The sequence below is a fragment of the Gopherus flavomarginatus genome, chromosome 24 (assembly GCF_025201925.1).
Source record: "Gopherus flavomarginatus isolate rGopFla2 chromosome 24, rGopFla2.mat.asm, whole genome shotgun sequence".
NCBI lineage: Eukaryota > Metazoa > Chordata > Testudines > Testudinidae > Gopherus > Gopherus flavomarginatus.
In genome coordinates this window covers 14,961,676-14,988,193 of record NC_066640.1, presented here as the reverse complement: position 1 = coordinate 14,988,193, position 26,518 = coordinate 14,961,676, and the positions used below count along the sequence as shown (strand labels likewise).

At 54.3% G+C, this 26,518-nt stretch overlaps 3 protein-coding genes across 3 annotated transcripts; all 3 read left to right on the top strand.

The window, feature by feature from the left end:
• Positions 1–416: 416 nt before the first annotated feature.
• Positions 417–6,103, top strand: KXD1 (KxDL motif containing 1). Its single transcript, XM_050934405.1, has 5 exons — positions 417–489; positions 1,113–1,225; positions 2,815–2,967; positions 4,168–4,214; positions 4,743–6,103. The coding sequence occupies exons 2-5, from the start codon at positions 1,131–1,133 to the stop codon at positions 4,976–4,978; spliced, it is 531 nt and encodes a 176-aa protein (XP_050790362.1). The 5' UTR covers positions 417–489; positions 1,113–1,130; the 3' UTR covers positions 4,979–6,103.
• A 3,866-nt stretch (positions 6,104–9,969) lies between these two features.
• On the top strand, positions 9,970–13,560 carry UBA52 (ubiquitin A-52 residue ribosomal protein fusion product 1). The gene is made up of 4 exons (XM_050934406.1): positions 9,970–10,125; positions 11,211–11,297; positions 12,534–12,636; positions 13,337–13,560. The coding sequence occupies exons 1-4, from the start codon at positions 10,023–10,025 to the stop codon at positions 13,428–13,430; spliced, it is 387 nt and encodes a 128-aa protein (XP_050790363.1). The 5' UTR covers positions 9,970–10,022; the 3' UTR covers positions 13,431–13,560.
• Positions 13,561–15,014: 1,454 nt separating this feature from the next.
• On the top strand, positions 15,015–24,968 carry REX1BD (required for excision 1-B domain containing). The gene is made up of 6 exons (XM_050934515.1): positions 15,015–15,045; positions 15,914–16,092; positions 20,903–20,985; positions 22,378–22,582; positions 23,356–23,444; positions 24,131–24,968. Exons 1-6 carry the CDS (start codon positions 15,015–15,017, stop codon positions 24,201–24,203), a joined length of 660 nt encoding a protein of 219 aa, XP_050790472.1. The 3' UTR covers positions 24,204–24,968.
• The last annotated feature ends 1,550 nt before the right edge of the window (positions 24,969–26,518 follow it).

Here is a 26,518-nt window from a genome sequence, read left to right as displayed (position 1 = left end):
ACACTGGGGGGAGGGGGGCTGTGGGGGGACTCCCCTTGGGACACTGGGGGGGTTGGGGGGACTCCCCTTGGGACACTGGGGGGAGGGGAGCTGTGGGGGGCTCCCCTTGGGACACTGGGGGGGTTGGGGGGACTCCCCTTGGGACACTGGGGGGACATCGTAAGGGGGGGCTCCGCTCATAGAGCCACGGGGGGGAGTTGTGGGGGGCTTCCCTTGGGACACTGGGGGGAGGGGAGCTGTGGGGGACTCCCCCACAGAGACACGGAGGGGGAGGGGGAGGGGCAGCGGACTCCTTGCAGGACCTCACGCACATGTACGTCCTGACGCGAGGGTCACGTCGCACGCGTGACCGCCATCCCGGAAGGGAGCCTCTAGCCCGCGGGCCCGCGCCTGGCCCGGCTCCTGCTCCGCCGCGTCCGGTCCCGCTGCCCCACGGAGCCCCCTGGCCGGGGCGCCGCGTCCGTTATGTGAAGGCGGCGGCCCGTCCAGGTGCGCGGCCTCCGGCTGGGGAGTCGGGGGGTTCCCGGCCAAGGGGGCCGCGGCGGCCGTGGGGCGGGGCCTGGGGGTCACGAGACCTCGCACTCCGGCAGGGGCGGGGCGCTGAGGGGGGTTCCCTGCGGGGGGCGTCACCGTCCCGCGGGGCCTGCGTTCGGGGGGGCAGCTGAGGCCCCTCGGGACGGGGCTGCAGGGCTTGGGAGCCGGGGTGTCCCCACCCGCGGGGCTGGAAGGGTCCCTAGCCAGGCAGGAGCCCTTCCTAGGCGGACACATCGCTGAAGGATCCAGTGTCCTGCCGGGGGGAGGCGGGGCAGCTCTTGGGTGGCTTTGGCTGGGCATCTCTGCAGCGGGATCCGCTCTTGCTCTCGGGGAGGGTGAAGGGCTCGGGGGCTAGCGAGCAGCTTTGGTCTCATTGCTGCAGTTCTGGGTGGCAGCGAAGGCCTAGCTGGTCCGGTGGAGATTCTGCTCTCTTCCTGCCTCAAGGATCTGACTTGTGGAAAACAGTCTGAGGGTGTCTGCTGTTGTTAATTGTTGCTAGGGCCGGTGGAGGAAGCTGCTTTGTATTTTTATGAGCAACCCTATGAACTTCGCCTCTGTATCTGTATCCCTTCCTGCAGGCTGCAGTGTGTAGTAAAATGGAGCCCACAGCCTCCGGTGTGTTTTGCAGCAGGGTGCTAAGTATGGTGAACTCTGAAGACGTGAATGCCATCATTTTGGCTCAGAAGAATATGTGAGTCATGTGGAATCTTATCAGCCAAAAAACCCTGCTGTTCTGTCCAATAAATATACAAATGTCCTTCTAACTGTTTGTGTCACAGACTCACAGATCGTGCCCACTCGTGGCCCCGTGCAGTCCATGGGGGGTGCCCCTTTCAGTGAGACAGCCCTTCTCAGGTGTCCACTCTCTCTCAGGGTCAGGGCCCTCCACCTCCTGGAGCTGCACCTCTCTGAGCCTTAGCACATCTCTCTCTCGCCATGGGCCCCCTCAGGGAGTCCCTTTGCTCTGGACCCCCCAGGCCTCCACCCACAAAGGGATTGATGCAACCCTGTTTTCTAGACAAGAGCGACTCTCAGCTAGCATAAAACAGGAGAGTTTATTGAGAGATAAACACAGCACAGGAAACTCGCAGGGCCTCAAGCCTGGCCTCCCTCAGCCCAGCATATCCCAGTCCCCCTGCATCCAGGTGGGCTCTGCCTGCTCCCCCTTTCCAGACACCTGCTTCCCAGTTGGGCCTCCGATATCCCGGCCCCAAGCCCCAACTCTGTCCATTGTCTTCTCTCCAGGTAAACAGGGTCGTAAACAGGAAGGCCTGGGTCTCCCCTCCTCTCAGCCCTCCTCTGGCTGGAACTGGCTGGTCAGGTCACCGGGGTCCTCTCTTCACAGCCCGTTGTCCTCCCACTGGCTAGAACTGGCTGTGTCTCCTGAGCTGGGCCTCCGGGTCACTAGGTCACCGATCTCTGGGGTCTCCATCCTACAGGCCATCGTCCGGGGTCCCGAGTCCCTCTCCAGTCCTCTGTAACAGCAAACTCCCTCTCCCCTCACCTCATTAAACCAGTAATGCCCGGGGACACTGAGTCCCACCCCATGTGCATGCGAACCACTGGAAAACCCCAAGAAAACCCCCCATTTCGTCAAATGAGTTGCAAGGTCTTCGTTCAGTTCCTAGTGGGCACGTATCTGGGCTGCAGAAGAGAAGGTTACATTTGCCACTTGTAGGCTGCCCTAGCTGAGAGGTCAAAACAGAAAGCGCTGATCTTTCCAGGGCATGGGTGAGCCGCTTTGTGGTAATGGAAGCTTCCTCAATTGCTGGTGCTTTGTCAATTCTGGGAATAAACAGAGGCCTTTAGTCTGCAGTGCTGTCAAGTCAGCACCATCCTTAGTGCTGAATTAATTTCCTGTTTTAAACAAACTGTAAATATTAAGAATATTAAGAGGTGTCCATCCAGCACATCTTAGCTGATCTTCATGTCTGTTCTTCTCCTTGCTGCTGCTTCAGACTCCTCAGTTCACTTATTTTGAATTCTTCCCTCCACCCCCAGATTTCCTGACAACTTTCCTGTCAGGAGAAATAGTCAATTAGACTGATTGATTTCACTAGGGTTTTGCCCAGGGTGGAATTTTGCATGCAGAGTTTTCCAGGCAGGATTGGGGCTTTAATCACTTTGAAAGCTTTTCAAGGTGGGGAAAAGAATATCATTTTCTTTCTGACTTTTGTGGGGTTTGTGCATGTTTTGAGAAAATTGTGAAGAATCTTACCTGGTGTGCTTTATTTTTAGGAAACTCATGGACAAATTTCCCATGTTTCTTCCTCACTGTAGGCTCGATAGATTTGAGAAAACCAATGAGATGCTGCTCAACTTTAATAATCTATCCAATGTACGCATGCAGCAGATGAATGAGAGGTTCCTGCATCACACTAGGACGCTGGTGGAAATGAAGAAAGATCTAGATAGTATATTCCGAAGAATCAGGTGGGTTCTGGATTCAGGATCTGGGATGCTGCGTCTCTCTACAGTGCCTCCTGTTGGATGATAGAGGAAGGGCCCTGAGAGGATTCCAAGGGTGCCCTGCCCTGCTTTCCCTGTCCCAGACAAGGTTACTGAGACACGGTGACCTCTGTAGAGCACCCCAGGAGGGTCACAAAACAACAGAATGGTGACTAACAAACACGTTCAGAAGGGGAGTGAATAAAAGGTATAGGTTGCTTTTATTCTGCAAAACAAAGCAATGTGGGAGGAGGAGGGATGTGGTGCTTTCCATAGTACATTGGGTGCCAGGACTCCTGGCTTCCAGTCCTAGCTCTGCCACTGACTGTCTGACTGATCAAGCTACTTCACCTCTCTATGCCTCTGCAAAATGGGGATAATGCAGACCCACCTCACAGAGGCCTTATGTGGCTTAATCCTTGTGGGGGTGTGATATTCTTGGGTAAAAGGCTGTAGAGAAGGTTTAAATATTATTTAAAAACTTCTGATTTCAGTTCTGGGGACAGCCTTGTCTTTGCTAAGGTGGAGGTAAAGTCATGAGACTGTCGAGTCTGCAAAGTAGTAGAGTATTTGTTGATTTATAGTGAATTACTTTATTTAAAAGTTCTGGGGTGGGGGGGTGTTTTGGCCCCCTTACTTCTCAGTGCATGGAGAGCAGCAGCAGGTGCCCCTGTCATATGGTGGGGAGATGCAGCAAGCAGACAGTCCATGAAGAGACTGGGAGGCTGCTGGAGCCATCGGGGTCCTGGAGCTGCTGCTCCTTGGTTGGGGTGCATGACACATCTCAATGCAGCAGTGCCCCATTTCCAGAGTGGGAAGGGACCTCAAGATCCCTGCTTGCTATGGGGTTTAATAAAGTGCTTGAAGGGAAATGTCCCCTTGGGGAACATCTGGCAAGAGGAGATGTGGTCAGGACTGTAACACTTCTCTCCTCACATCTAGCCTTTGTTCAGCAGGGTCCAGAGCTCAGGAGGGCCTGGGATTTCTGTTCCTGCGACAGCATGAACGTGCAGTGCAAGGGCGTTTTATCTTAATCCGCTTAAAGGGTTCCTGCAACAAAGCTTGTTCTGCTGAATACTTGGCAGCTCTTTCGTTGGAACGGAGGGGGCAAAGGGTTGGTAGATATATTTATGTACTTTGTTAAAACTCAGCTCTCTTTTTCTTCTCCCTCCTGCCCCCTTACAGGACCCTGAAAGGGAAGCTGGCCAAACAGTACCCAGAAGCTTTCAGCAGTGAGTGTCTCCTTGTTATTCAATCTGACTTACAGCCTTTATATTGGCTTCCTTCCACTCTGATAAATCAGTACTTCTGGTTACTCTAGAGTCCCAGGGCATCCGAAGCTAAAGAGAAAGGTGTGTTTGGGCCAAGGGCTGGCAGCTTGCAGTGGGGAGTCTCTAGTAAACACCTCTGTGTTACCCAGTGAAAGGTGGCTGTGTGTAGGGTACAAAGCTCCAAATGGCTGCCAAGTTGAGTGCACATCGCAGAAGAAGAGCTGCCAGGTTTTTTGTTACTACAATAATGAGCAGCCGGAGTCTTTTTAATAGAAATTGTAAGTTCTAGCACTCTTGAGTCCTTCCTGAATCCATTTCGGTGGTGTTTGAGGATTCCTTGTGCACTCATCTGTTTCCTCTTGCTGATACCTGTACCATGTCTTCTTTACTCTGGGTAGTTGGAGCAACTTATGTGGCAGATACCTGGAGTCCTGTCGTCTTTATGCAGATAGAATAAACAGCCAAGGTAAATTGTGTCTCTCCTTTCAGATATTCATGAATCTCCAATTCTAGAAGACGATGATGATTTTGACCTTCTTCCAAAAAGCACGGCGACCACCATTGCTACCTCTGAGCAGAGCACAGAGTCTTGTGACACAAGCCCTGACATTATTTCTCCAACCATGAGTCAGGATTTTGAGGATTTATCACAAGGCCGGTATGATTCTCCGGCTGTTAATGGACAGAGTCTAACAGATGATGAAATGGCCAATGAGCTGGACTAACACATACCAAAAACTAAGGCATCAGCTGAATCAGCTGCGTGGACTGAGTGCAACCAGAGAACTTCCTGTCCTCTATTTATATTTCTGTGTTTCTTTGGCCATTTACTTTTTTGTGGGGAGAGGGAAAGTGAAGGCTGAGTGGAGAGGGGCCCATCCCATGGTATTAAAACTGCCATCTTAATGCAAACGTCAAGTCTGGATATGGCAAACATGCAAAATGTTTGGATTAAAATGATTCTCGTCTGTTCTTGTTTGTGTGTTCAGGGGAGAGCAGTAAACCCAAAGTTCAGCTTTGATCGTTAGTTTCTGGACAGAGATCGTCTCAGAAGAGCACTCGAACTGCTTTTGTTTACTTTTCTTAAATAATTCACTTTGTTTTACAAAGAAATCTTGAGGCTCTGTAATTTACAGTGCATGCAAACCCAGCCTATAGCCTCCTTACCGGCATGATACAAATATCTCTCAGCTTGTGGCTCGCAGGAGCGTGTACTTGCAAAGCCACACCAGCTTGCTTTTTGGGGTCGTCTCTGCCTTCTGAGAGACCTGCCTGCATTACAGGGCCATGTAGCTAATTAAGATATGATAATGGTTTCTGTAGCACCTACAGAACCTCTTTTCCCACACAGTGGCAAGAACCTGAAGTCCTCTTTCCTTAAGTGCTCAGCTGTCCTGTGCCGCAGCTCGGATTTTCATGAGGGAATCTTTCATAACTGCACTTACATTGCTTAAGGAGATCTTTGAATGGAACAGTTTGACAACTGCTATGGCTGTACCTTGCTCTCTATAGTGTTCATTATATGTTAAATTATCAGATAGTTTCTTTGGGTGAAACCTTTCATTTTTCAAACAGTGATAAAGACGCTGTACCGAAATCTCTGCTTCTTGTCTGTTTTCACCTGACTTTGTCAATGTCTCTGTTACTGTATTGCTGAGAGCTAGGGTGGTAATAACTAACCGTGTGTAAACCTAGGAGGGAGGGGAAAGTTGCCCTCTAATCCTCAGTGGTTGTGATCAGCATATCTCCAGAAATATTATAGTGAAAAAATATTTTTGTATTACATGTTTACAAATGCTAGACGAAAATAACCACTAAAGACTCCATTAATAAAACATCCATCCAAACCACTTCATGTTCCTTCTTTATTAGGTGGAATTTGTGCATGAACGCTCTAACTTTCGGTCATTAGAGGTGACGTTTGGTTTCTCTGATAGGCTAAAAGAGTTACAGCCACTACAGCTATCACATAAGGGACACAGGAGTGGGCCTAATTATAGAGATGCGATCACTACACCATGATTAAGAGTGTGAATTTAAATGAAAATAGGAGCAAAATAGGTGAGCTTTACTAGACAAAGCAAAGGCCAGATTTTGAGAGCAACTGAGGGAAGCAGGTCAGTGCTTTATGAATCTGCCTTTGCTCCCAATTCAAAATATTTAATAGCAGTGGCCAATAGCACCACTAAATTAGCTATAGCACAGTGGTATATATTGCTTTAGGCAAATGAGGATCCTGCACAAGGTTCACAACCTCAGCCCTGGATTTTATAGCCAGATACAGAAAAGTGGCCATGTTGGTGGAAACTAACACTTTAAACTAAAGCTTCTTTGTTTTTAAAGTGAATTAGTGTTGGTGCTACATACATTGAGAAAGCATTCATTCCTGTAGAGCTGGGGTCTGCCCCGGCGTGTGAACAATGTATACTGAGAAGGTTACTTCCAGAAGTTAGTAGAAGTGATCAAAGGCTTTCCGTTAAATGAGAAAGGAATGTTGTTTAATGCTGGGAGAAAGAAGCAATGCAGACCAGGAATGAGTAACAATGACAAATGGATGTGGGACAAAACCCCAACATGCTGTGAATTCTGCCCTGGACAAATGCTTGGTGCGTTGGGTGGGGAGAGTTAATCCCCAAACACTGAAGCTGTTTCTTGGGTCGGTGTGTCACATACAGCTGGTGTTAAGCCCCAAACACAATGCAGAGTCCTGCAGGTATTTTATCTACCTCTGAAAACATCTTACATTTTGGCAGCAGCTTTACAGTACCTGATGCTGAGAAAGCATTTTGAACTGTCCATGTGCGTGTGTAGCATGTGGGTATCACACGGAATCCTAGAACCGGAAGGGACCTCAAGAGGTCATCTAGTCCAGTCCCCTGCACTCATGCTAGGATTAAGTATTTCCTAGACCATCTCTGACAGGTGTTTGTCTAACCTGCTCTTATAAATCCTCAATGATGGACATTTCACAACCTCCCTAGGCAATTTATTCCAGTGCTTAACCACCCTGACAGGAAGTTTTTTCTAATGTCCAACCTAAACCTCCCTTGCTGCAATTTAAGCCCATTGCTTCTTCTCCTGTCCTCAGAGGTTAATAAGAACAATTTACCTCCCTCTTCCTTGTAACAATCTTTTACATACTTGAAAACTGTTATCATGTCCCCTCTCAGGCTTCTCTTCTCCAGACTAAACAAACGCAGTTTTTTCAATCTTCCGTCATAGGTCATGTTTTTTAGACCTTTAATCATTTTTATTGCTTTTCTCTGGACTCTCCAATTTGTCCACATCTTTCCTGAAGTGTGGCACCCAGAACTGGACACAATACTCCAGTTGAGGCCTAATCAGTGCAAAGTAGAGCAAAAGTATTATTTCTCGTGTCTTGCTTACAACACTCCTGCTAATATATTTTAGAATTGTTTGCTTTTTTTGCAACAGCGTTACACTGTTGGCTCATATTTAGCTTGTGAAAAGAATAGGAGTACTTGTGGCACCTTGGAGACTAACAAATTTATTGTAGCATAAGCTTTCATGGCCTACAGCTCACTTCATTGTATGCATGTAGTGGAAAATACAGAAGATAGATAGATAGATAGATATACACAGGGAACATGAAAACATAAGAACGGCCATACCGGGTCAGACCAAAGGTCCATCTAGCCCAGAATCTGTCTACCGACAGTGGCCAATGCCAGGTGCCCCAGAGGGAGTGAACCTAACAGGCAATGATCAAATGATCTCTCTCCTGTCATCCATCTCCATCCTCTGACGAACAGAGGCTAGGGACACTATTCCTTACCCATCCTGGCTAATAGCCATTTATGGACTTCACCACCATGAATTTATCCAGTTCTGTTTTAAACACTGTTATAGTCCTAGCCTTCACAACTTCCTCAGGTAAGGAGTTCCACCAGTTGACTGTGCGCTGCATGAGGAAGAACTTCCTTTTATTTGTTTTAAACCTGCTACCTATTAATTTCATTTGGTGACCCCTAGTTCTTGTATTATGGGAATAAGTAAATAACTTTTCCTTATCCACTTTCTCTACATCACTCATGATTTTATATACCTCTGTCATATCCCCCCTTAGTCTCCTCTTTTCCAAGCTGAAGAGGCCTAACTTCTTTAATCTTTCCTCATATGGGACCCTCTCCAAACCCCTAATCATTTTAGTTGCCCTTTTCTGAACCTTTTCTAGTGCTAGAATATCTTTTTTGAGGTGAGGAGACCACATCTGTACACAGTATTCGAGATGCGGGCGTACCATGGATTTATATAAGGGCAATAATATATTCTCAGTCTTTTTCTCTATCCCTTTTTTAATGATTCCTAACATCCTGTTTGCTTTTTTGACTGCCGCTGCACACTGCATGGACATCTTCAGAGAACTATCCATGATGACTCCAAGATCTTTTTCCTGACTCACTGTAGCTAAATTAGCCCCCATCATATTGTATGTATAGTTGGGGTTACACCCATTGTTTCATGTTCCCTGTGTGTGTGTGTGTATGTGTGTATATATATATATATATATATATATATCTTCCTTCTGTATTTTGTCCTTATTGAATTTAATCCTATTTACTTCAGACCATTTCTCCAGTTGGTCAGGATTATAATTCAAAATGATCTGATCCTCCAAAGCACTTGCAACCCCTCTCAGCTTGGTATCATCTGCAAACTGTGTAAGTGTGCTCTCTATGTCATTATCTAAATCACTGATGAAGATATTGAACAGGACTGGACCCAGAACTGATCCCTGCAGGACCCCACTCGTTATGCCCTTCCAGCATGATTGTGATACACTGATGATTACTCTCTGGGAATGTTTTCCAATCATTCTTGCACCCACCTTATAGTAGCTCCATCCAGGTTGTATTTCCCTAGTTTGTTTATGAGATGGTCATGCTAGACAGTACCAAAAGCTTTACTAAAGTCAAGATTCAGCACATCCACCACTTCCCCCCATCAACAAGGCTTGGTACCCTGTGAAATAGAGCTCTCAGTTTGGTTTGACACGATTTGTTCTCGACAAATCCCTGCTGTTACTTAACATCTTACTCGGGTCTAGGTGTTTGCACACTGAATGCCCCATTCTTGGCTCGTTCTCTCAGCTGACTGGTCTGCACCTCCCGTCTCGGGGAGTCTGTCCCCCTTCCCGCGGCTCAGCTGTCTCCTGGGCGCCCCTGGGTGCAGGATTGAGGAGGGGGGGGGAGACACGTGGGCGCACAGGTACTCGGGCCTGACCCCTGCCCGCGACCCCCCCAGCCCCGCCCCCAGCCCCGCCCTGACTCCGCCCCCGGAGGGACTCTCCTGCCCGCGAGCTGATTGGTGCGGAGCTTGACCGGGGTCGGAGCGCTGGTTATGACGCAAGAGATGAAGTGGGCGGGGCACTACTATAATACTGCGTGCGTGGGGCGTCTGACGTAAAGGCCGCGTGCGCTGGGCTGTTTCCGGTTCCGGGGAAGGCCCTTTCACTTCTCTCCAGCGAGGCGGCGGGGTGAGCGGCGTGGGGCCCGGGGGCCAGGGCGGCGGGCCGGACCCCCCGCAGGGTGGCCGCTTAGCCCGGCGGGGGGGGGACCGGCGGCGGCGGGGAGGGGGCAGGGCGGCGGCCCGGACCCACCGCAGGGTGGCCGCTTAGCCCGGCGGGGGGGGACCGGCGGCGGCGGCGGCGGCGGCGGGGGGGGCAGGGCTGCGGGCCGGACTCGCCACGCGGGCTGCGGCTGGCGCTGAGCGGCTGTTGGCTCTTGCAGGGGTCACGCGTGCGCCAAGATGCAGATCTTCGTGAAAACTCTGACGGGCAAAACCATCACCTTGGAGGTGGAGCCCAGCGACACCATCGAGAATGTCAAGGCCAAGATCCAGGACAAGGAGGGTAAGGGGCGGAAGGACTCGAGGGTGGGGGCCACAGTGGGTAAATCTGGGGCGGTCAGTGCTTGTCCCCTGCACTGCCCTTGGGGCCTTAATCGCTCCTTGGCAGCTTGACCCTCCAGTGGGGTCTGGACACACCCCCTTTATCTAGTATGGGGGGCTGGCCCCTGCTCAGAGACCGCGGGGGGGCCTGGCCGTGCTGAGTCTCATCTGTCTTGATCCTGTCCTTTGTCTACCTCAGCTCCCCTGCTGTGCACCAGGTCACAGATGTGGGGACGGCTGGGCCACATTTCAGTCAGTGGTGTTGTCATCAGTGTTGGAAGTTGCAGTTTCTGTGACAAAATCGTGGCCTGTGACCTTTTTACAGCTTTATAAAGAATAGTCCCTGACATACCTTCTGTCTGAGCTCTTGGGCTCTGCACTCCTGAGAAGTGGGATCAGATGAATGCTGTTTACCTACCCCTAAAATGCAACTGCTAAGACATGGTAGCAGTTAAACACCCACACAGCATTGCTGCACATAGGGCTGTGCAACTAAGTGCCCATGTGGTTCAGAATGCAATTCTAGCCATGATGGTCCCAAGATGTTAGAGGGGCAAGATGGATGAGGCAACTTCTGTTGATCCAATAAAAGATACTGCATCACCCATCTCCTCTATTTGGTTCCGCAGCAAATTTAAAAACAAAAGTTTAGTTTGACCCAAATCATGTTTTGGAACTTTTGGTGAACTTTTGTCAACCAAAACATTTTGTTTAACTTTTGAGGAAATTCCAAAACAAAACTGAAATGTTTTTCCTCTTCGTTTAGGAAGTGGCAGACTTTGTGAATTGTTTTGATTGACCTGAATCTGCATTTTTTTTAGTGAGAAGGTTTTGCATAAAAATGTTGTGGAGTTGACACAAGTGCCACCACCCCAGTAGTGCTAATCAAGACCTCCTTATGCTATGCTGCTGTGCTACAGCAGATCACTCCCATCAGGTCTGCTGCCTCCCTGTAGTATAGTGCCCCATGGGTCATGGTTTGCTCTTCAAATAATCTCAATGTGATGACAAAAGCAATTCAATATTCCATGCATGGATGTCTTGTAGGAATCCCTCCTGACCAACAGCGTCTGATCTTTGCTGGGAAGCAGCTGGAGGATGGGCGTACCCTCTCGGACTACAACATCCAAAAAGGTATTGTTTGACAGCATATTACCACTGTATTAGACTTGGCCTCAAGCATGGTTGCTAAACAGTAGCTTAAAGAACCACTAGAGGAAACTCAGCTTCTGCAGGCAGAAAGAGCTATCGCATGGTGTCTTCTACAAGCACTGGGGAATATTGAAGTGTGTTCATGTCTCAGAAAAGGATTTCAGGGTCACAGTGGATAACTTGTAGAATTAGTTTGATACAATGAGGGAACTAAGAGCAAATGTCTTCCTTGACTCTGTAAGTAGGGCAATAATGACTAGAAGTGTAGTGAGGAGTGGTGTGACAATAACAAGTGTGTGTTAGATGGTTATTGGGATACTGTGTCCAGTTCTGGTGTGAACACAGACTGGAAACTCTTCAGAAAAAAGCTACAAGAACAAGGCATTGTCTTGGAAAGCCTGTGACTAAACCAGCTCAGTCTATATAACTTACAAAGGTTAGATTATCTCAGGGTGATAGAAGTACCCACCTGGGGACTAAATTTGATAGCAGTGGGCTCTAGACAAAGGCATAACAAGATCCAATGAGGATAGATAAATTCAGACTAGAAATGAGGTGCACATTTTTTAGTGGAGTGTAATTAACCATTGGAGCAAATCTAGTGATGTGGATTCTACACCATGTGCAAGTCTTTAAACCACGATTTGTAAGTCGCTTTACAATGTGCCTCATCTCAACTGGAAGTTGTGGTCTTGATGCAGTAACTACCTGGTGAAATTGTCTGGCCTGTGGTGTATACAAAGTTCGAGATCACAAGGGGCCCTTCTGGCTTTGAAATCTGAATTTGAGGTTTCATGTAAGATGCTGTTGTCTTGTGTGTCTATAGCATATGGACTCTTAGAAATGGCTTTGAAAAAACTGGCTTTGTGGTGTTCACCACTATCCATAGATGACCTGGGTTTATGGGGTTTAGGCTGTGACACCTGTATGGTGCCTTAGGAACAATAAGGGGGGCCCAGGTGTCTAAAGAACTGGAGAGCTTGTCCCATTTGCCTTTCGGATACTGCCAGGAGGGAAGGTTGGGAGAGCCATGACAGTCTGGTTCTGCAGTGGGAATTGAGTTAATTTGGGGTTGAGACTGAAACCACCAGAACTGAAGTAGTCACTTCTTTCTGTGGCAGTAGCACTTGAAACCTGGAGTCCCATTGTGCTCAGCCCTCTGCAGACAGTCTCTGTGCCAGCTCTGGAATGCTGCTAACTCGGTATTTCTACTTTCAGAATCCACTCTGCACTTGGTGCTGCGTTTGCGTGGAGGCATCATTGAGCCTTCCCTTCGCCAGCTTGCACAGAAGTACAACTGTGACAAAATGATCTGCCGCAAGTATGTGTCTTATGCAATAGACTCAGCGTTACAGCCTCTGGAGGGAGTGTAGCCGCTGCCCTCCAAGAGTGAACAGCTTTGAGCAGCATCCGTACATCCTAATTTGTGCTCTGACATGTAGTGGGTATCATCAGGTGATCAGTGGGCTAGGAGGCCATTGGTAATAGAATCTGTCAGACTGCTCTCTCCTGGCCTAAAGAGCCTGAGGAGGAGCTGGGCTGAGTAGCTGACTGCATTGGGAAACTACAGCAGTATCCTGGCAACTTGGATACAGGTAAAAGGAGTTAATCTCCTAACCTCCTAGAGAGGCTCCTGTTCTGGATAGGTCATCTTCAGTCACTGGGGCTGGGAAGGGCCTGTGATGGGTCACCTTGCCCATTCTGCGTGGGAAAGAGGAGATGCCATTATTCCATCAGATTGGTGGGTGTCGCATTCTCTACTGCACTGGTAGCTGTTCATTAAAATCCCTTTGCATCACGAACCCAGGAGGCTAGAACAAACTTACATTTGTCCTTCCTATATAACTTAAACTTCCCTCATTCTCTTCAGCTGCATATTCTTCCTCTGTACTTGCTGCCTCTAGTACGTATGCTAGTAGTGTTTACAGGGGAGTTGACTGGGACCTTGCCATGCGAGGCAGAGCCTCTTGGGAGTTCCCGAGCCCCAGAAGAATTAACCGCTGTTCTTCTGCCTGTTTCAGGTGCTACGCCCGCCTGCACCCTCGTGCTGTTAACTGCCGTAAGAAAAAGTGTGGCCACACCAATAATCTGCGTCCCAAGAAGAAGGTCAAGTAGAGGGAGCTACCTGTCTTCAGCCCGCATGGCTGTGCTCTGTTGAATTCAAGTTGGGTAGTCAGTCTGCTGCAATGTAGCTTGGTCCTGTGTGAAGCAGGGGTGTGTTGAATAAATCTACTTCCAGTGCTCAGCCATGCGTCTGTCATTTATCCTCTGCCCTCTCACCTGCACAGTTGCTTTGACATACTTTAATGCTGTCCAGAACAATGCACATGATCTTCTCTGCATATCCTGTAAAATGTGTTCTCACTGCATGTCTTTTCAACATGAAATGCGGGGCTTGATTCAGACACTTCTCTGCCAATATTCCTGTACAGTAGAAACAGAATTCAGTAGCTAAGTCCATGAACTATATCATTTGCTAAAAGCACACCTCAGATTCAAGGTGATACCTATTTTCTTGTTGGTTTAAAGGGAATAGCCTCTAGGAATAGGTTGAAGATTTCTGTGGCTAGTTTGCCACTTTAGGATGGCGTAATCAGGATTACACCAAAACCTGTTCTGGTGGCTGGGGGAGGGTGAACCCTGGGAGATTCCAGACCCCAGTGGTTGGAATAAAAGCCCAGCAGCTACAGTACTATGGGGGCAGCACTGGGAAGACAGCTTGTTCCTCAGCTCCACCCAGAAAGGACCATGTCAGTTGGGAAGAGGGGAAATGCCTTTCCTCCTACCAAAATAACTCACTGACAGGTAAGAGGGGGCAGGAGAGTTAGCCTCTTCTGTTGTGGTCTAAGCGACTGCCCCTTGGAATGCACAGATCCTGGTGCCACACTGAAAAGGCAAACTACATAGCAAAGTGACAGATCAGTGCTTGGTGCCATCCTAGTGAGCTGAAAGCCTGGACAATCTATTTGGGGAATTGTTTGCTTCAATTCAGCACAAGCTCCTGCTCAGATGTACTAGTGCCTGTCTAGTGGCTGGAGTTTGATTTGAGCTTAACCCTAAATCAGCTGCCCTTGCAAGGAATGGGGGTTTACTAGCCCATTGTGTTCTAACATGGGGCTTTTACTCAAAACACAGAGATGAAGGGAATACTTTTGGCACCTTAGAGACTAACAAATTTATTTGATGAAGGGTGTTTTCTGGAATGAAATGGAGGTGGAAGGTTCCCAGTTTAGCTCTGCCAACATACCTCATGCCTGGCCTAGGATCTTGTAGATGAGAAGAAGCACCATGAGAGCCCCCCACTTCATGGCCACCTGTCACCTAGGTCAGGATTTGAACCCAGCTAGTGCACAGTACAGCTCTGAGGGAAATGGTATTTCAGTTCCTAGTTCAGAAGATGGGGGTCATGGAGCTGAGTGAGTCTCCAGTTCCAGAACCCAAAAGAGTCCGTGTACACACTTTGTTCTAAGTGAGGAAATATTTTACCTCGGCTCTGGGACCTTTCATACTGGCCTCCAACATCAGCTTGTGTGAGCTTTAGCCCAGCAAAATCTGCATCAAAGCTCCACTGCAGGAGGCTGCCCCTGGTTCGGGTGACTGGGAATGGCAGTGTGGGCTCAGGAACAAGATGGGGTTAGGAAATGGGACACCTAGTCCTGGGTCTGCTGTTGGTGTCTCTCGGCTGAGTCCCCTCGTAACATGGGGATGATCCTGACCCCCCATGCTCTCTGTGAGAGCTAATTAACTGTGAGTGTGAGTTCTGTGGCATGGGGACAGCCTTGTTCTGTTCCTGCTCTGCATGGCCAGGTGGGACAGCACTATAAATACTGATCTAGCTCAGAGGTTTTCAACCTTTTTCTTTCTGTTCCTCCTTCCCCTGCTATAAAAACTCCACGGCCCACCTCTGTGTCAACAACTGCCTAGGAAAGCCCTGGGCTGGCATGGGGGGGACAGCAAGTAGGGCAATTGTCCCAGGGGCTCCAGTGAAGCCAGGAGTGGAGAGTTGTATGGGCCCATGGTGCCCAGGCTCCAGGAATATTCAGGGCTTGGTTCCACCAATGTTCAGAGCTGGGTCTCTGCCCCGGCCCTGCCTGTGGCCCCTGCCCACAGGGGCAGCTCCAGGCCCCAGCACACCAAGTGCGTGCGTGCGGGGGGTGCTCTGCTGGTCGCGGGTCCCACAGCTCTGGTGGACCTCGTGCAGGCGGAGGGCCCGTTGTGTGGACCCTCTGCAGGCAGGCCTGCGGGATGCCCCCTGGAGCTGTGGGTCCGGCGACCGGCAGAGTGCCCCCCACCGCATGCTGCTGTGCTTGGGGCAGCGAAATGTCTAGAGCCGCCCCTGCCTGCGCACCCCACATGGAGCGTCTCCTGGTTCCACCTGCTGCCCGCGGGCGCTTTAAAAGGGCCTGGGGGCACCCAGCCACCGCCGGCAGCAGCGGGGCTCAGGCGGCTTCCTGCCCAGCCTCGCTCCCTATGGCCCCGGGGAGGGAGGTGTCCCTGCGTGCTGCCCCCGCTCCGGGCACCCCCAGAAATGATACAAACCTGCCACCCTGGGGGAAGCTGCATTGCTCAGGCTTCGGCTTCAGCGCCCTGGGCCCCAGCGAGCCCAGTGCTGGGGGGCCCCCGGACCCTGCTCGCGGGGGGTAGTTACCGGGCTGCACCCCGGCCGGGCTCCCCGCCCCGGCCCCGGCCTGGAGCCTGCAGGCCCCTCCCTGCCCGCCTCCGCGGCGGCGGCGCCTGGCCGGGGGGAGCCTGGGGCCTGGCTGAGTCTCCTGCAATGGTGAGCGCGGCTTTCGCGGGGGGGCTGCCGGGCCGAGCGCTTTCCCTGCGGGCAGAGCCTGGCCAGGCCGGGCACGTTTTCCGGGGGGGGCCCTGCCGAGCCGTATTCCCCGGGGGGGGGGCCCTGCCGAGCCTGGCCAGGCCGAGCCGCATTCCCCGGGGGGGGGCCCTGCCGAGCCGCATTCCCCGGGGGGGGGCCCTGCCGAGCCTGGTCAGGCCGAGCCGCATTCCCCGGGGGGGGGCCCTGCCGAGCCGCATTCCCCGGGGGGCCCGGAGCCGCATTCCCCGGAGGGGGGCCCTGCCGAGCCTGGCCAGGCCGAGCTGCATTCCCCGGGGGGGCCGGAACCGCATTCCTGGGGGGGGCAGAACCCCATTCCCCGGGGGGGGAGGCGGCCCGAGCCTGGCCAGGCCGAGCCGCATTCCCCGGGGGGGCCGGAACCGCATTCCTGGGGGGGCCGGAGCCGCTTTCCCCGGGGGGGGGGCGCTTCCTGGTCGTGCACAAGGAGGAGGTTGCAAATTCCCCTGGTAGGTCGGAGCCCGGGGCGAGCGGGGGGGGCTGGTTTCTGCCCCTTCGCGGGGCCGGGGTCGCAGCCTGCCCCCCCCCCCCGGACTCCGGGCTCGCCTTTGCCTTGGCGCGCTCCGGGGCTGAGACTGCCCCATCCCACCCCGGGTTTGTGGGTCTGGGCTGGGGGCTGCACACACGCAGGGTGGTGGGGGTGTAATAGGAGGGGGGCTGGGACTGGAGCCGGGGAAGCCCCGCTGTGAAAAGCAGCCGGGGGGAGCAGAGGGGAAGTGACTGAGGTGAACCAAGCCAGGCGCTATCAGGTGTGGAAACCCGTCTACACCAGCTCCTCAGCCTGCCCCGGGCTGGGCCCCTTCCCACTCTTCGGGGCGAGGACCCTTGGTCTGTACTGAGGCCTTTCTCTCCCTTCCTGGGTTCCTAACTTTGGCTGAGGCTCCCCCCTCCGCCCCCCAGTTTGCCCCCAGCAGAAGGCTCAGGAATGCCAGCCCAGTTAAGGGGACCTACCAATAGAAGTGGCCCTGTGTTGAGTCAAAAGCTGCAGGATGTGTCTGGCCCACCTGGCCTGTCTTCATTCTTCTGCCACCATTTGCCATGAGTCGGGTCTGTTGTGACAATGGCTCTTTACTGAGCCGACCTGGCTTAACCCTTTACCCTTCCACTGGTTCATTTACAGCAGGAATAGCCCAGGAATAATGTTTCAAAGGGAGTAAATACAAAAATAAGATTCTTAAAAAATGAGCAAACAAACATGTTTTTCCCTCATAATTCATGGTCTCAGCAGGGCAAGAGCAGAGCTGGCATCTCTGTGACTGCAACTCAAAGCTGCAAAATCCCGGGTGGAAGCTCAGTTTCCCCTAGCAGCCCTCCTTGAAATAAACTTGAGACGAGGGACCAGGGCCGGCGCAACCCATTAGGCGACCTAGGCGGTCACTTAGGGCGCTAACATTTGGGGGGTAGTGACTGCGGTGGCTGGATGTTCGGCCGCTGCGGTCATCAGCGCCATTTTGGGGGCGAGACCTTCCACCACCTGGAGCGCCAAAAAGGCTGCCGGTGCTCCTGCGAGGGATAAAACAGGAAATCCTTTCCTCACATGTGCAGGGTCCCTGTGGGACTCCCTGCCACAACATCACACTGAGACCAAGAGTTTAGCAGGAGTGAGAAAAGGGCTTAGGCTTGAATGTGGATAACTAGATCTGTGCTCCTCTCCTACTCCTGCGGGAGTTCTGTGCCGAAACATTAAAATTCTGCACACAATGTTTTAAAATTCTGCATATTTTATTTGTTAAAATAATGCAATTATTAACAGATAATTTATTTAAACTGTCAGGGGAGTAGCCGTGTTAGTCTGGCTCTGTAAAAGCAGTGAAGAATCCTGTGGCACCTTATAGACTAACGGACTTATTGGAGCATGACCTTAAACTATAGTACAATGGATGGAGAATGGGAGTAGGGGGGCACTGGAGGAAATCCCCAACCCCCCTCTGTCTAATAGTAACCTAGCTAATATTGACCCTTTACTTGTAGTTATTAGTCAGAAAATATATGCAGCCATATGCTCAGTGATACATCACAGGCTACTGAAGACCAGGCAAGGGCTGGGGACTCCAAGCTCACAATTTATACTGGCTACTGACGGTCTCCAGGAAGGTCAGTAGCAAACAGTTCATGGAGCCCATTTTGATAGGAAACTTTTTCAGTCCAAAAATTTAGACTAGTTCTAATCACTAAAGTGCCATAATACTTTCTAAGGTCATACTGTGACCTTTACAATCACTCTGGCCATGTAAAGGAGCCTTAACATTTTTACACCTGTTTTATACTCCTGGGGAAATTCACTAATAACGGGAACAATTCACTAAACAGGCAGGCTGCTACATTCTGCTTTGCCAGAGGCACAATGCCTGCCCCACACTTACCTCTTCAGAAACATCCCAAAGCCCTTCCCCTCCTCACCGAGCCTGCTGCAGTAGGGAGTGAGCACTGAGATGGACAGAGTGTGCCTCTCTCACACGCATGACCGCCCAGCCACCTTGCCCCAACGGTGATTTACGTTTCTACTGGTTACTCTGAGCACCCAGAGCAGCCTGCCTACGCTGCTCAGGGGGGATGCGTGACTGCTCTTGCAGCTTACCTTTGCTTCCCTGTCAGAAGTCATTTTTCTCTGGGGAAGCAAAGAAATCTGTGGGGACCATGAATTCTGCACATGCACAGTAACGGAGAATTCCCCCAGGAGTAATCTCCATGTGAGTCGAGACCATGAATAGCTAGCGCTAGAATAGTAACTATTAGAAAACAAACCCTTATGCTACAGGGCACAAGCCAACCTATGACCAGCGGGGTCAGGAGGGATCAGGTCATCCTGTCTCTGCCTGCTGACGTTGCTGGGGCTGGCCCTGGTGGGGAGAGGAATCTGACCTAGATAGGCTGCTGCACTGCTCCAGTCTGGTGATCCCAGGAGGATGCCATGGCCAGTGCCTGCTGCCACCCTTTCAGGTGTGCGCCCTCTAATGCCCCGTAGTGCTTGGGAAATGGCACACTGGGTGTGGTTTGAGCTCCTCGTGGGCAGTAGCAGTGCATGGAGGATCGTTAGGTTGGAATTTACGGTCCCTTTTAACTGGGTGGGATACCGCAACTAAAAACGCCAGCCGGCCAGCATGTTGCTAAGACAGCACTCCCTTCCGCTCACTCTCTGCCTCCCCCAGGCCTCGCCCCATTTGGAAGCAGAGGCGTTAGGGAGCGGAAGGCGCTTTGCTAAGCCCTGGCTCAGAAAGTGCTGGAATTGTGCTTTGGAGACTTGTCAAGCACACAACCCGCTCGGAAGGTCGCGAGGTCGCGGCGCTGGCTGCAGACAGCGGGGGGGCTCCCGCGGTGCTGGGTGAGATGGTGTGAAACCTCCATCACCTGGCGAGGGGCTGCCGAGCCCTGGGTGCTCACAGGTGGCTGGGCGGAGCTCGTGGGAGTCCTGGGCGAGGCTGGAGCAGAGCCTCCTGGCTTGGTGCTGAGGGCCAAGGAGTCGCTCAAAGGCGATGGGGTTTGGAACCGGAGAGGCCGGCCGGGGGCTTTGCCAACAGGAAAGAGCCTCTGGAGCTGCCAAATTAGAAAACACAGCTGTTGTGTCGGGGGCTGGAGGCCTTGCCGTGCACTAGACCCCAGCACGGAGAGAGATCCGGGGAGGCTCCACGCACGCACTCAGGCCCCGCGGCTGCTCCGCAGCTCAGAACAGGCCCATGGAAAGAGGCTTCTGGGAGCCCGTGGAACCTTCTTCTGGAGAGCGAGAGAAACCGGATCTCGCAGCTGCGGCAGCAAGGACTCTGGCCCCAGAACAGCCAGCTCTGAGGCCATGCACTCCTCACCGGGCTCCCCACCCCGGCCTCCCTCTGAGGAGCAGCTGCAGCCCCCTGCACCCCCCGCCCCTGTGCCTCAGGTGTGGCATCTGAGAATGGTGGGCTGGAGTGGTGGGGAAGTGGGAGTGCATGCAGGGGGTAGCCACAGCCACATGTTGGTCACTGGTTCAAATCCAGCCATAGGTTAGAGGGGACAAGATGGTCCCTGGTACTGGGGGAGCCCTGGGGTGCTTTCATCTCCATGGCCCTGGCTCCAGCCCATCCCTCGGTGGGGAGATGCAATGGGCCCCATGATGGGGACCTGCTGGGTCAGGGAATGGGATATTGAGACATTCCTTGCTACAGCCCTGGGTTCCAGCTTGTCCCTGTTTTGGGGCGACTGGATGGTCACAGAGTTAGGAACCCCTAACTCCACAGGGGGGAGAGCCTGTCACCAGCTCCAATCTGGGCTCATTCCGGGGGACTGGCTGGCTTGGGGGTTGTGGAATAGGACACGAGGCCTTTCCCATCCAGCTCCAGGGCAGGGAACTGGCTGGCTCAGGCAGGGAAACGGGACACGGGGCCTTTCTCTTTATGTGGCGTGGCTCTGATCCATCCCAGGGCGGGAGACTGACTGGCTCGGGGGGCTGGGAATGGGGCACGGGGTCTTTTCCCTCTAGGCACTGGTTCCCGTGTGGCCCCAGGTCGGCAGTGGCAGGCAGCTGTGACATTGTGGCTGGGGTTAGTGTCGCAGTCCCTGGGTGGGGAGCCCTGCAGGGGGGGAGGAGGAGGTGCCCCATCACTATGCAGCGCCCTCCTGGGGCTGGTCGAGGGGTGGAGGGGCTAGTTCAGGGGGGATGCAGCAGGGCCTGTCTCGCTGGTTCAGAGCCATCCGGGAGCCTGTTTCCCCAGGGCTGGCGGACACCCTGAGTCTCACGCTGTCCCTTTCTCTCTCCTGCTGGCAGACGGACGACGCCGTGAAGCTGCTGCTGCGCCGCTTTTACACCCTGCAGGGGGAGCGGGTGGAAGCCTATCGGCTCTTTGAGGAGTAAGTGACCCCAGGGCCAGGGAATCCCTGGCGGCTGTGGGCTCCGGCCCTGGCTCCCTCATGTGCCAGATCCCATCCTGTCCTCTGCCCCAGTCGCTCTTAGCGGGATCCGCATCCTGGTGTGTAAGGGCAGGCTCAGCCCCGTTGGAGACACCGGTGTGCCGGGGCTGGGTGGGGCTCCAGGGTCTCAGCCCGCGTGCAGTGTGTGTTCGGGTGCAGACTGCCCTGGCAGATGATGCAGCCCCAGCCCGGCTCGGGGTGGGAGGCAGCACCCTGCAGTGACTTCTCCTTCCAGCCCCAAAACAAGGGAGGCTAACTCCTGCCAAACAGAGACTTTCAGGCAGATTCTTCCTGCTGCTGGCCCACCCTGGCCGCTCCCGTTATTCCCAGGCACACGTGTGGGGGGATGTCACTCCACCTGGAGGCCCTATGCTGGCCCCTCTGCCTGTGGGGCGCCCCAGACTGAGTTTCTGATGCTTCCCGCTGCAGCCTTCTTCCCCTCTCACCTGTGTCCCAGGGGCATTGGAGGGATTCCTGGTGGGGAATGAGACAGGAGGGGAAAACTGGGCCGTCCTCTGCCCCACTGACCTTAAACCCCATGGCTCCGGCTGAGGCACATGCTGGCCCCGGGGCCATTCCTCCCTTGCTCCTGTGCGTGGTGCCCAGTCTCTAATGTTTGGGCCTCCCCACCTGGCTGGCAAAGGACCCCAGGAAGCAGCAGCTGCCGCTTGCTGCCCAATGCCTGGGCCTGGCCCCCGTGCTGGGGTGAACACCGGCTGGCTAGGGGGACCCAGCACTCCAGACACCTGTAGCCCATTTCAGCGGCAGCTGGGAGATGATTTACTTGTCCGGATCCAGGCCCTGGATTTTAACAAACAAACCAGCCCCGAGCCAGGCCAGCGAAGGTTAAGCTGTTGGGCCTGGTAATAATCCTCAGTAATGAGCCCTTCCTGAGCACTGGCAGCCAGCGGAGGTACTAGCTGCTAATTCAATAATATCGTGGAAAGGCTGAAGAGGAAAATACCTGAGCTGCTGACTGCAGGGGTCATGCAGAGGGTAGGGAGGGGGGCCGTGCGCCTCTCTGCGGCACCGAGCTGAGAGCAAAGGCTTTGGGGCTACGAGTCCCTGCCTGCAATTTGCTGCGCCTGGAAGTTATTACTGTAAAACCCACTGGCAAGCCTCCATTGTGCCAGGTGCTGCACAGAGAGCCAGGGAGAGACTGTCCCTGCCCCAGGGAGCATCATTACCCCGTTGAATGGCTGAGGCCCAGTGGCCCACACAGAGTCAGTGTCAAAGCTGGGATTTGAACCCAGGTCTCCCAAGGCCCAGTCCGGGGTGCTCTCGGGGGGGCTCATTCATGTCAGGTGACCGGTTGCTTTGTCCGGCTCGCAGGGGCCACCGGGCGTATCTGAGCAGCGGGCCGCACTACGACTTCCTCCGCTACCGGCAGCTGGTCCATGAGATCACACTGGCCTTCAGCGGCATCTCCTGGGAGATCCTGCAGCTCAAGGAGCAGCTCCAGACGGAGCATGGGCGGCCGGAGCTCGCCCAGCACCTGTCCAGGGTCCAGCAGAAGGAGAAAGAGAAGCTAGAGCTGGTGAGAGGCCCCTGTCTTCTCCCCTTGGGCTGGGGTCTTGATTTACTCACAGAGCAGGTGCAGTGCCAGCGTAGGATCCCCGCCCCCACCCTGTAGGGCCCCTCCTCCCCCATGACCCATCCAGTCTTCAGAGCCACATCAGGCAAGGGGGCCTGCTGGTGCCCGCTGTGGGGTGGGGTTGTAGTGTGGACGCTGCTTCCTAGGGGCTGGTCTGAGCCCTAGCAAACTCATCTCATACAGCACCCCCCAGCCGCGAAAGGGCAGGAGCTTGCACTCCCGGGCTGCTGGGCTAGTGTTGTGTGTGAGGCCCCAGCCGAGATCAGGGCCCGATCGTGCGGGGCACTGCACAGCTCCAGACCCTGCCCCAGAGAGCTGCCAGGTTGAACAGATGAAGTGAGGGAGGCAGTCATCTCCCCATGGCTACGCGGTTGGTCAGTGGCATTGCTGCTCATAGCCCCGAGGCCCAGCCACAGGGTCACATTGCCCCAGCCGCAGCCTCTGCTCAATTGGGCAGCGGAGCATTTGGCGTGAGCCTCTGCTCCCATCCCTCTCCTGTGCTTGGGGGGCATTCGGTACAAGGAATCGAGGGGTGGGGGCTGGGGTGAGGTGGGGTCACTCTGACCCTGAGCCGCCCTGGAGCCATGTGGCTTTGGTGTTATTGTGTGCAGCAGCCTGGGGTAGGGGCTGGGCCCCGAGGTGCCAGGTACTCTGTGTCGCTCTGTGGGTGGGGTTGGTGTCTCCTCCCTCGACTCCGCCTGCCCTCCCCCTTGCAGACGGCCCAGCTGCAGCTTGCCAGGCAGAACGCGCAGGACCAGCCCAGCGTGCCGGCCCACCAGCAGGAGGTGCAAGAGCTGAAATACAAGTAGGTACCCCGGGGAGCTGGGCGCAGCAGTACCACCCCATTGCCGCCCACGGCACTCTGAATGCCGCACACCTTTGAGCCCTATGGTAGGGAGGGGGCATCGCCCCCTGGCATAGGGGCCAGCGGGAGCCCCCCCATGAAGCCAGGCAGGCACGGCTCCAGCTGAGCGTGTGGCTCGACCGGCGGTGAGGGCTGGGAAGGAGCAGTGGGGAAGTTGCACCGGCTGTTTATTTGTGTAGTGTTTTGCATCTCGGACCCTCCAGGCTGGGGGGCGACGGACGTGACCGGCCGGGAGGAGTGGGGGGAGTGTGAGCTTCGGGGTGGGATCCTCCAAGGGGGCGGTGGAGCAGGCTGGACTTGGCATGTGCTGCGCCAGGCCCTGGCAGCTCCTTTATCATCGCCTTTCTTCAAGGCTGGGGCTGGAGGAAGGGGGTTGGGGGGGATGAAAGCGCCTTCCCCAACCCCTCAGCCCCCTCCCCTTAACCAGGGCTGAAGGAGACCCAGATGGTGCCTTCAAAAGCTCTCTTGTTTGTAGGCCCTCCGGATTGTTTAGCACTGCCGCATGGCTTTGGTGCCGATCAGCCTCTCCCCGGCCGAGTGTTTCATAAACAGCGCCGGGAACGCGAGGCGGCCCAGATAATACGCTCCATATGGCCTTTATTTATAGTTTCCATCCGCTCTCCTAGGCTAATTAAAACCATTGAGGCAATCAGCGAAATTCTCCAGGACCTCAAGTACGATTCGGAAGAAGCCGAGTGATGGGTCTCCCCATGGGAATGGCCGGAGGAGGCGGGAAGCACTGCAGGGGCCCAGCTGGGCGGAGCACTGGGCTGCACTGCGGGGCTCTTGCTCACGTCGGGGTCTCGCTCCATGGCGGGATCCTCTCCCCAGCAAACCCTGGCCCTGGCAGCCCTGCAAGAGACATGTCCAGGGCCCTCTCTGCCAGGTGGGCAGCGGCCTTTGCAGCGGAGGAGCAGCTTGATGCTGGGCTGTCCCAGCACAGGGGCAGGTTTGCAAAAGGGCTCCACAGCCAGCAGCTCCCAGTGGGAACAATGGGGAACCCACTCCCGTGCTTAGTGCAATGGAGAACCCCCCACTGAGAGCATCAGGAGCTTTGGAGGCTGATCCCCCTTGACAAGCTTTCCCCTAGCATCCAGTTCAGTGCCGGGGGGTGCCCTCAAGCCCGTCGGGCAGGGTCAGCGTGCAGCCTAGACAAGGGCCCTTTGAGTACAGACAGAGCCAAACCTGCAGAGTTGGGGAGGGATCTTCCAAGTACCAGGGTGGTTGTGGGGGGGGGGGGTGTGCTGCGCTCCTAAATCCTCTGGGTGCTTAGGAAAGGCCCCCCCAGTGCAGCAAAGTGTTTTTACGACGGGCTGTGACCTCTTTCCAGTCAGTTTGTTTTAAGAATGAAGCAAAGAACTGTGGCGTTAGGAAGGCAGGTAACGTTCTGTGGTGGGGTCTTGTCCTCGCTGATCGAGGCGGCTGCACTTCTTTGTGGCTCAATAAAAGGCAAGCGGGAGCTCAGAGTCCTGTCGCTGTCTCCTTTGCTCAGTGAGATCCCGCAGATGCTGCTGCCAGCCCAGGCTGGAGGGCCAGGCTGAATGGTGAGAGCGTCCCCTTTCGTACCCAAGCCCCTGGGTCACTCTGGCCACTGGCTACTGTCTCCCACGGACCTTCCCATGAGCACTGTGCTGGGCACCCCACAGCCCTACTGCCTGGCGTGCCTGGGAGCGGGCAAGGGGCACTTGCCCCATGCCCCAGCCAGCTAGTCAGATGCTGGGCCAGAGCAAAAGACAAGGTGGGCCAGGCTGTGCCAGTTCCTCCACAAACTCAGTCCTGACCTGCAGGCAAACCTCCCCCCCCCCCCCCCCCCGCATTCCAGCCCTGGGCTCCCCTCGCTCTGCCAAGGCCCCTTGTCATAGGGGAGATGAGTCACAGCTAGTCGTGTGACCGGTGAGTCATGCGATCCAGCCAGGCCCTGGGGAAGATGTGCCCTTTGGGTGGAGCAGAGGAAGGCACCTCATGTAGCCGGAGACCCCTGGGTGGGGGCAGCCCAGTGAGGGAGTGACCTGGGCTCCAGGCCAGCAGCCTGCGCCCAGCGGCGAGGCCTCAGGGGATGTGGGGGGGCTGTGGCAGGGAAGGCTTTTTGCTTTCTTTGTGGGCAGCCTGGAGAGGCAGGGCTCAGGGAGCAGCCCTGGGAGGAGGGCAGTGGCGTCTCAGCCAGAAGGGAGGGGTTGCATCTGCAGAGACCCTGACAGCCATGTGTAAAGCCTTGGTCACTTGGACCCCAGATGGGAGAGCTTGGTTTAAATCCTCATTACTGGGAGAACCAGGAGGGACATGAGGCTGGGGTGTGTGCAGGGCTGCCCCACGCCAGGAGAAGGGGTGCAGGGGAGCTGGTGTCCCCACTACACCTCAGGCCTGACCTCCAGCCTCCTGCTCACCTGCCCTGAGCTCTGCTGCTGCCCCTCAAGCACACACAGCTCCCTTCATGCAGCTCCGCCAGGGCATCTCAGGCCTGAGCCCGGCACCTCTTCGTTTGGGCCTGCGCCAGTGCTGGGCATTCACTGCAGCTCCTTGTCACACCTCCCCTGGGAAAGGAGCTGGATCAGGAGCGCCAGCCAGGCTGCAGCGTGATCAGTCACGTCCGGCAGGGCCCAGGCCCAGAGCTGAGGGATGTGTAGCTAGCCGGGCCGTGCTGCGTGTGGCTGCCCATCCCACTCAGGCCTGGGCTGCACACACTGCACTGATTTAGTTAACTAGGGGGCAGAGCTGGGGTGGAGGCTGATTTGGTCTGAGTGCTTTATTGAGGTTTAACTCAAACCAGTTCCTGATCGACTTCTGCATCATCAAATTATCCCTGAGCTGGTGCCAACTAAGAGCAGCCAGGTGGCCTTTGGCAGTGTTCTAACTACACTGGTTTAAGTCACACCTTACGTTAAAGTGGTGCACCACGGGAGACAGACAGACACACACCCACTTTTACACCCCCAGCCCCATGTGCCAGAGGCCGGTGGCCCCTTGCTCACACCCACTCAGGCCAGATCTTTTTTTCTTCCTGGTTTTCTTTCCTT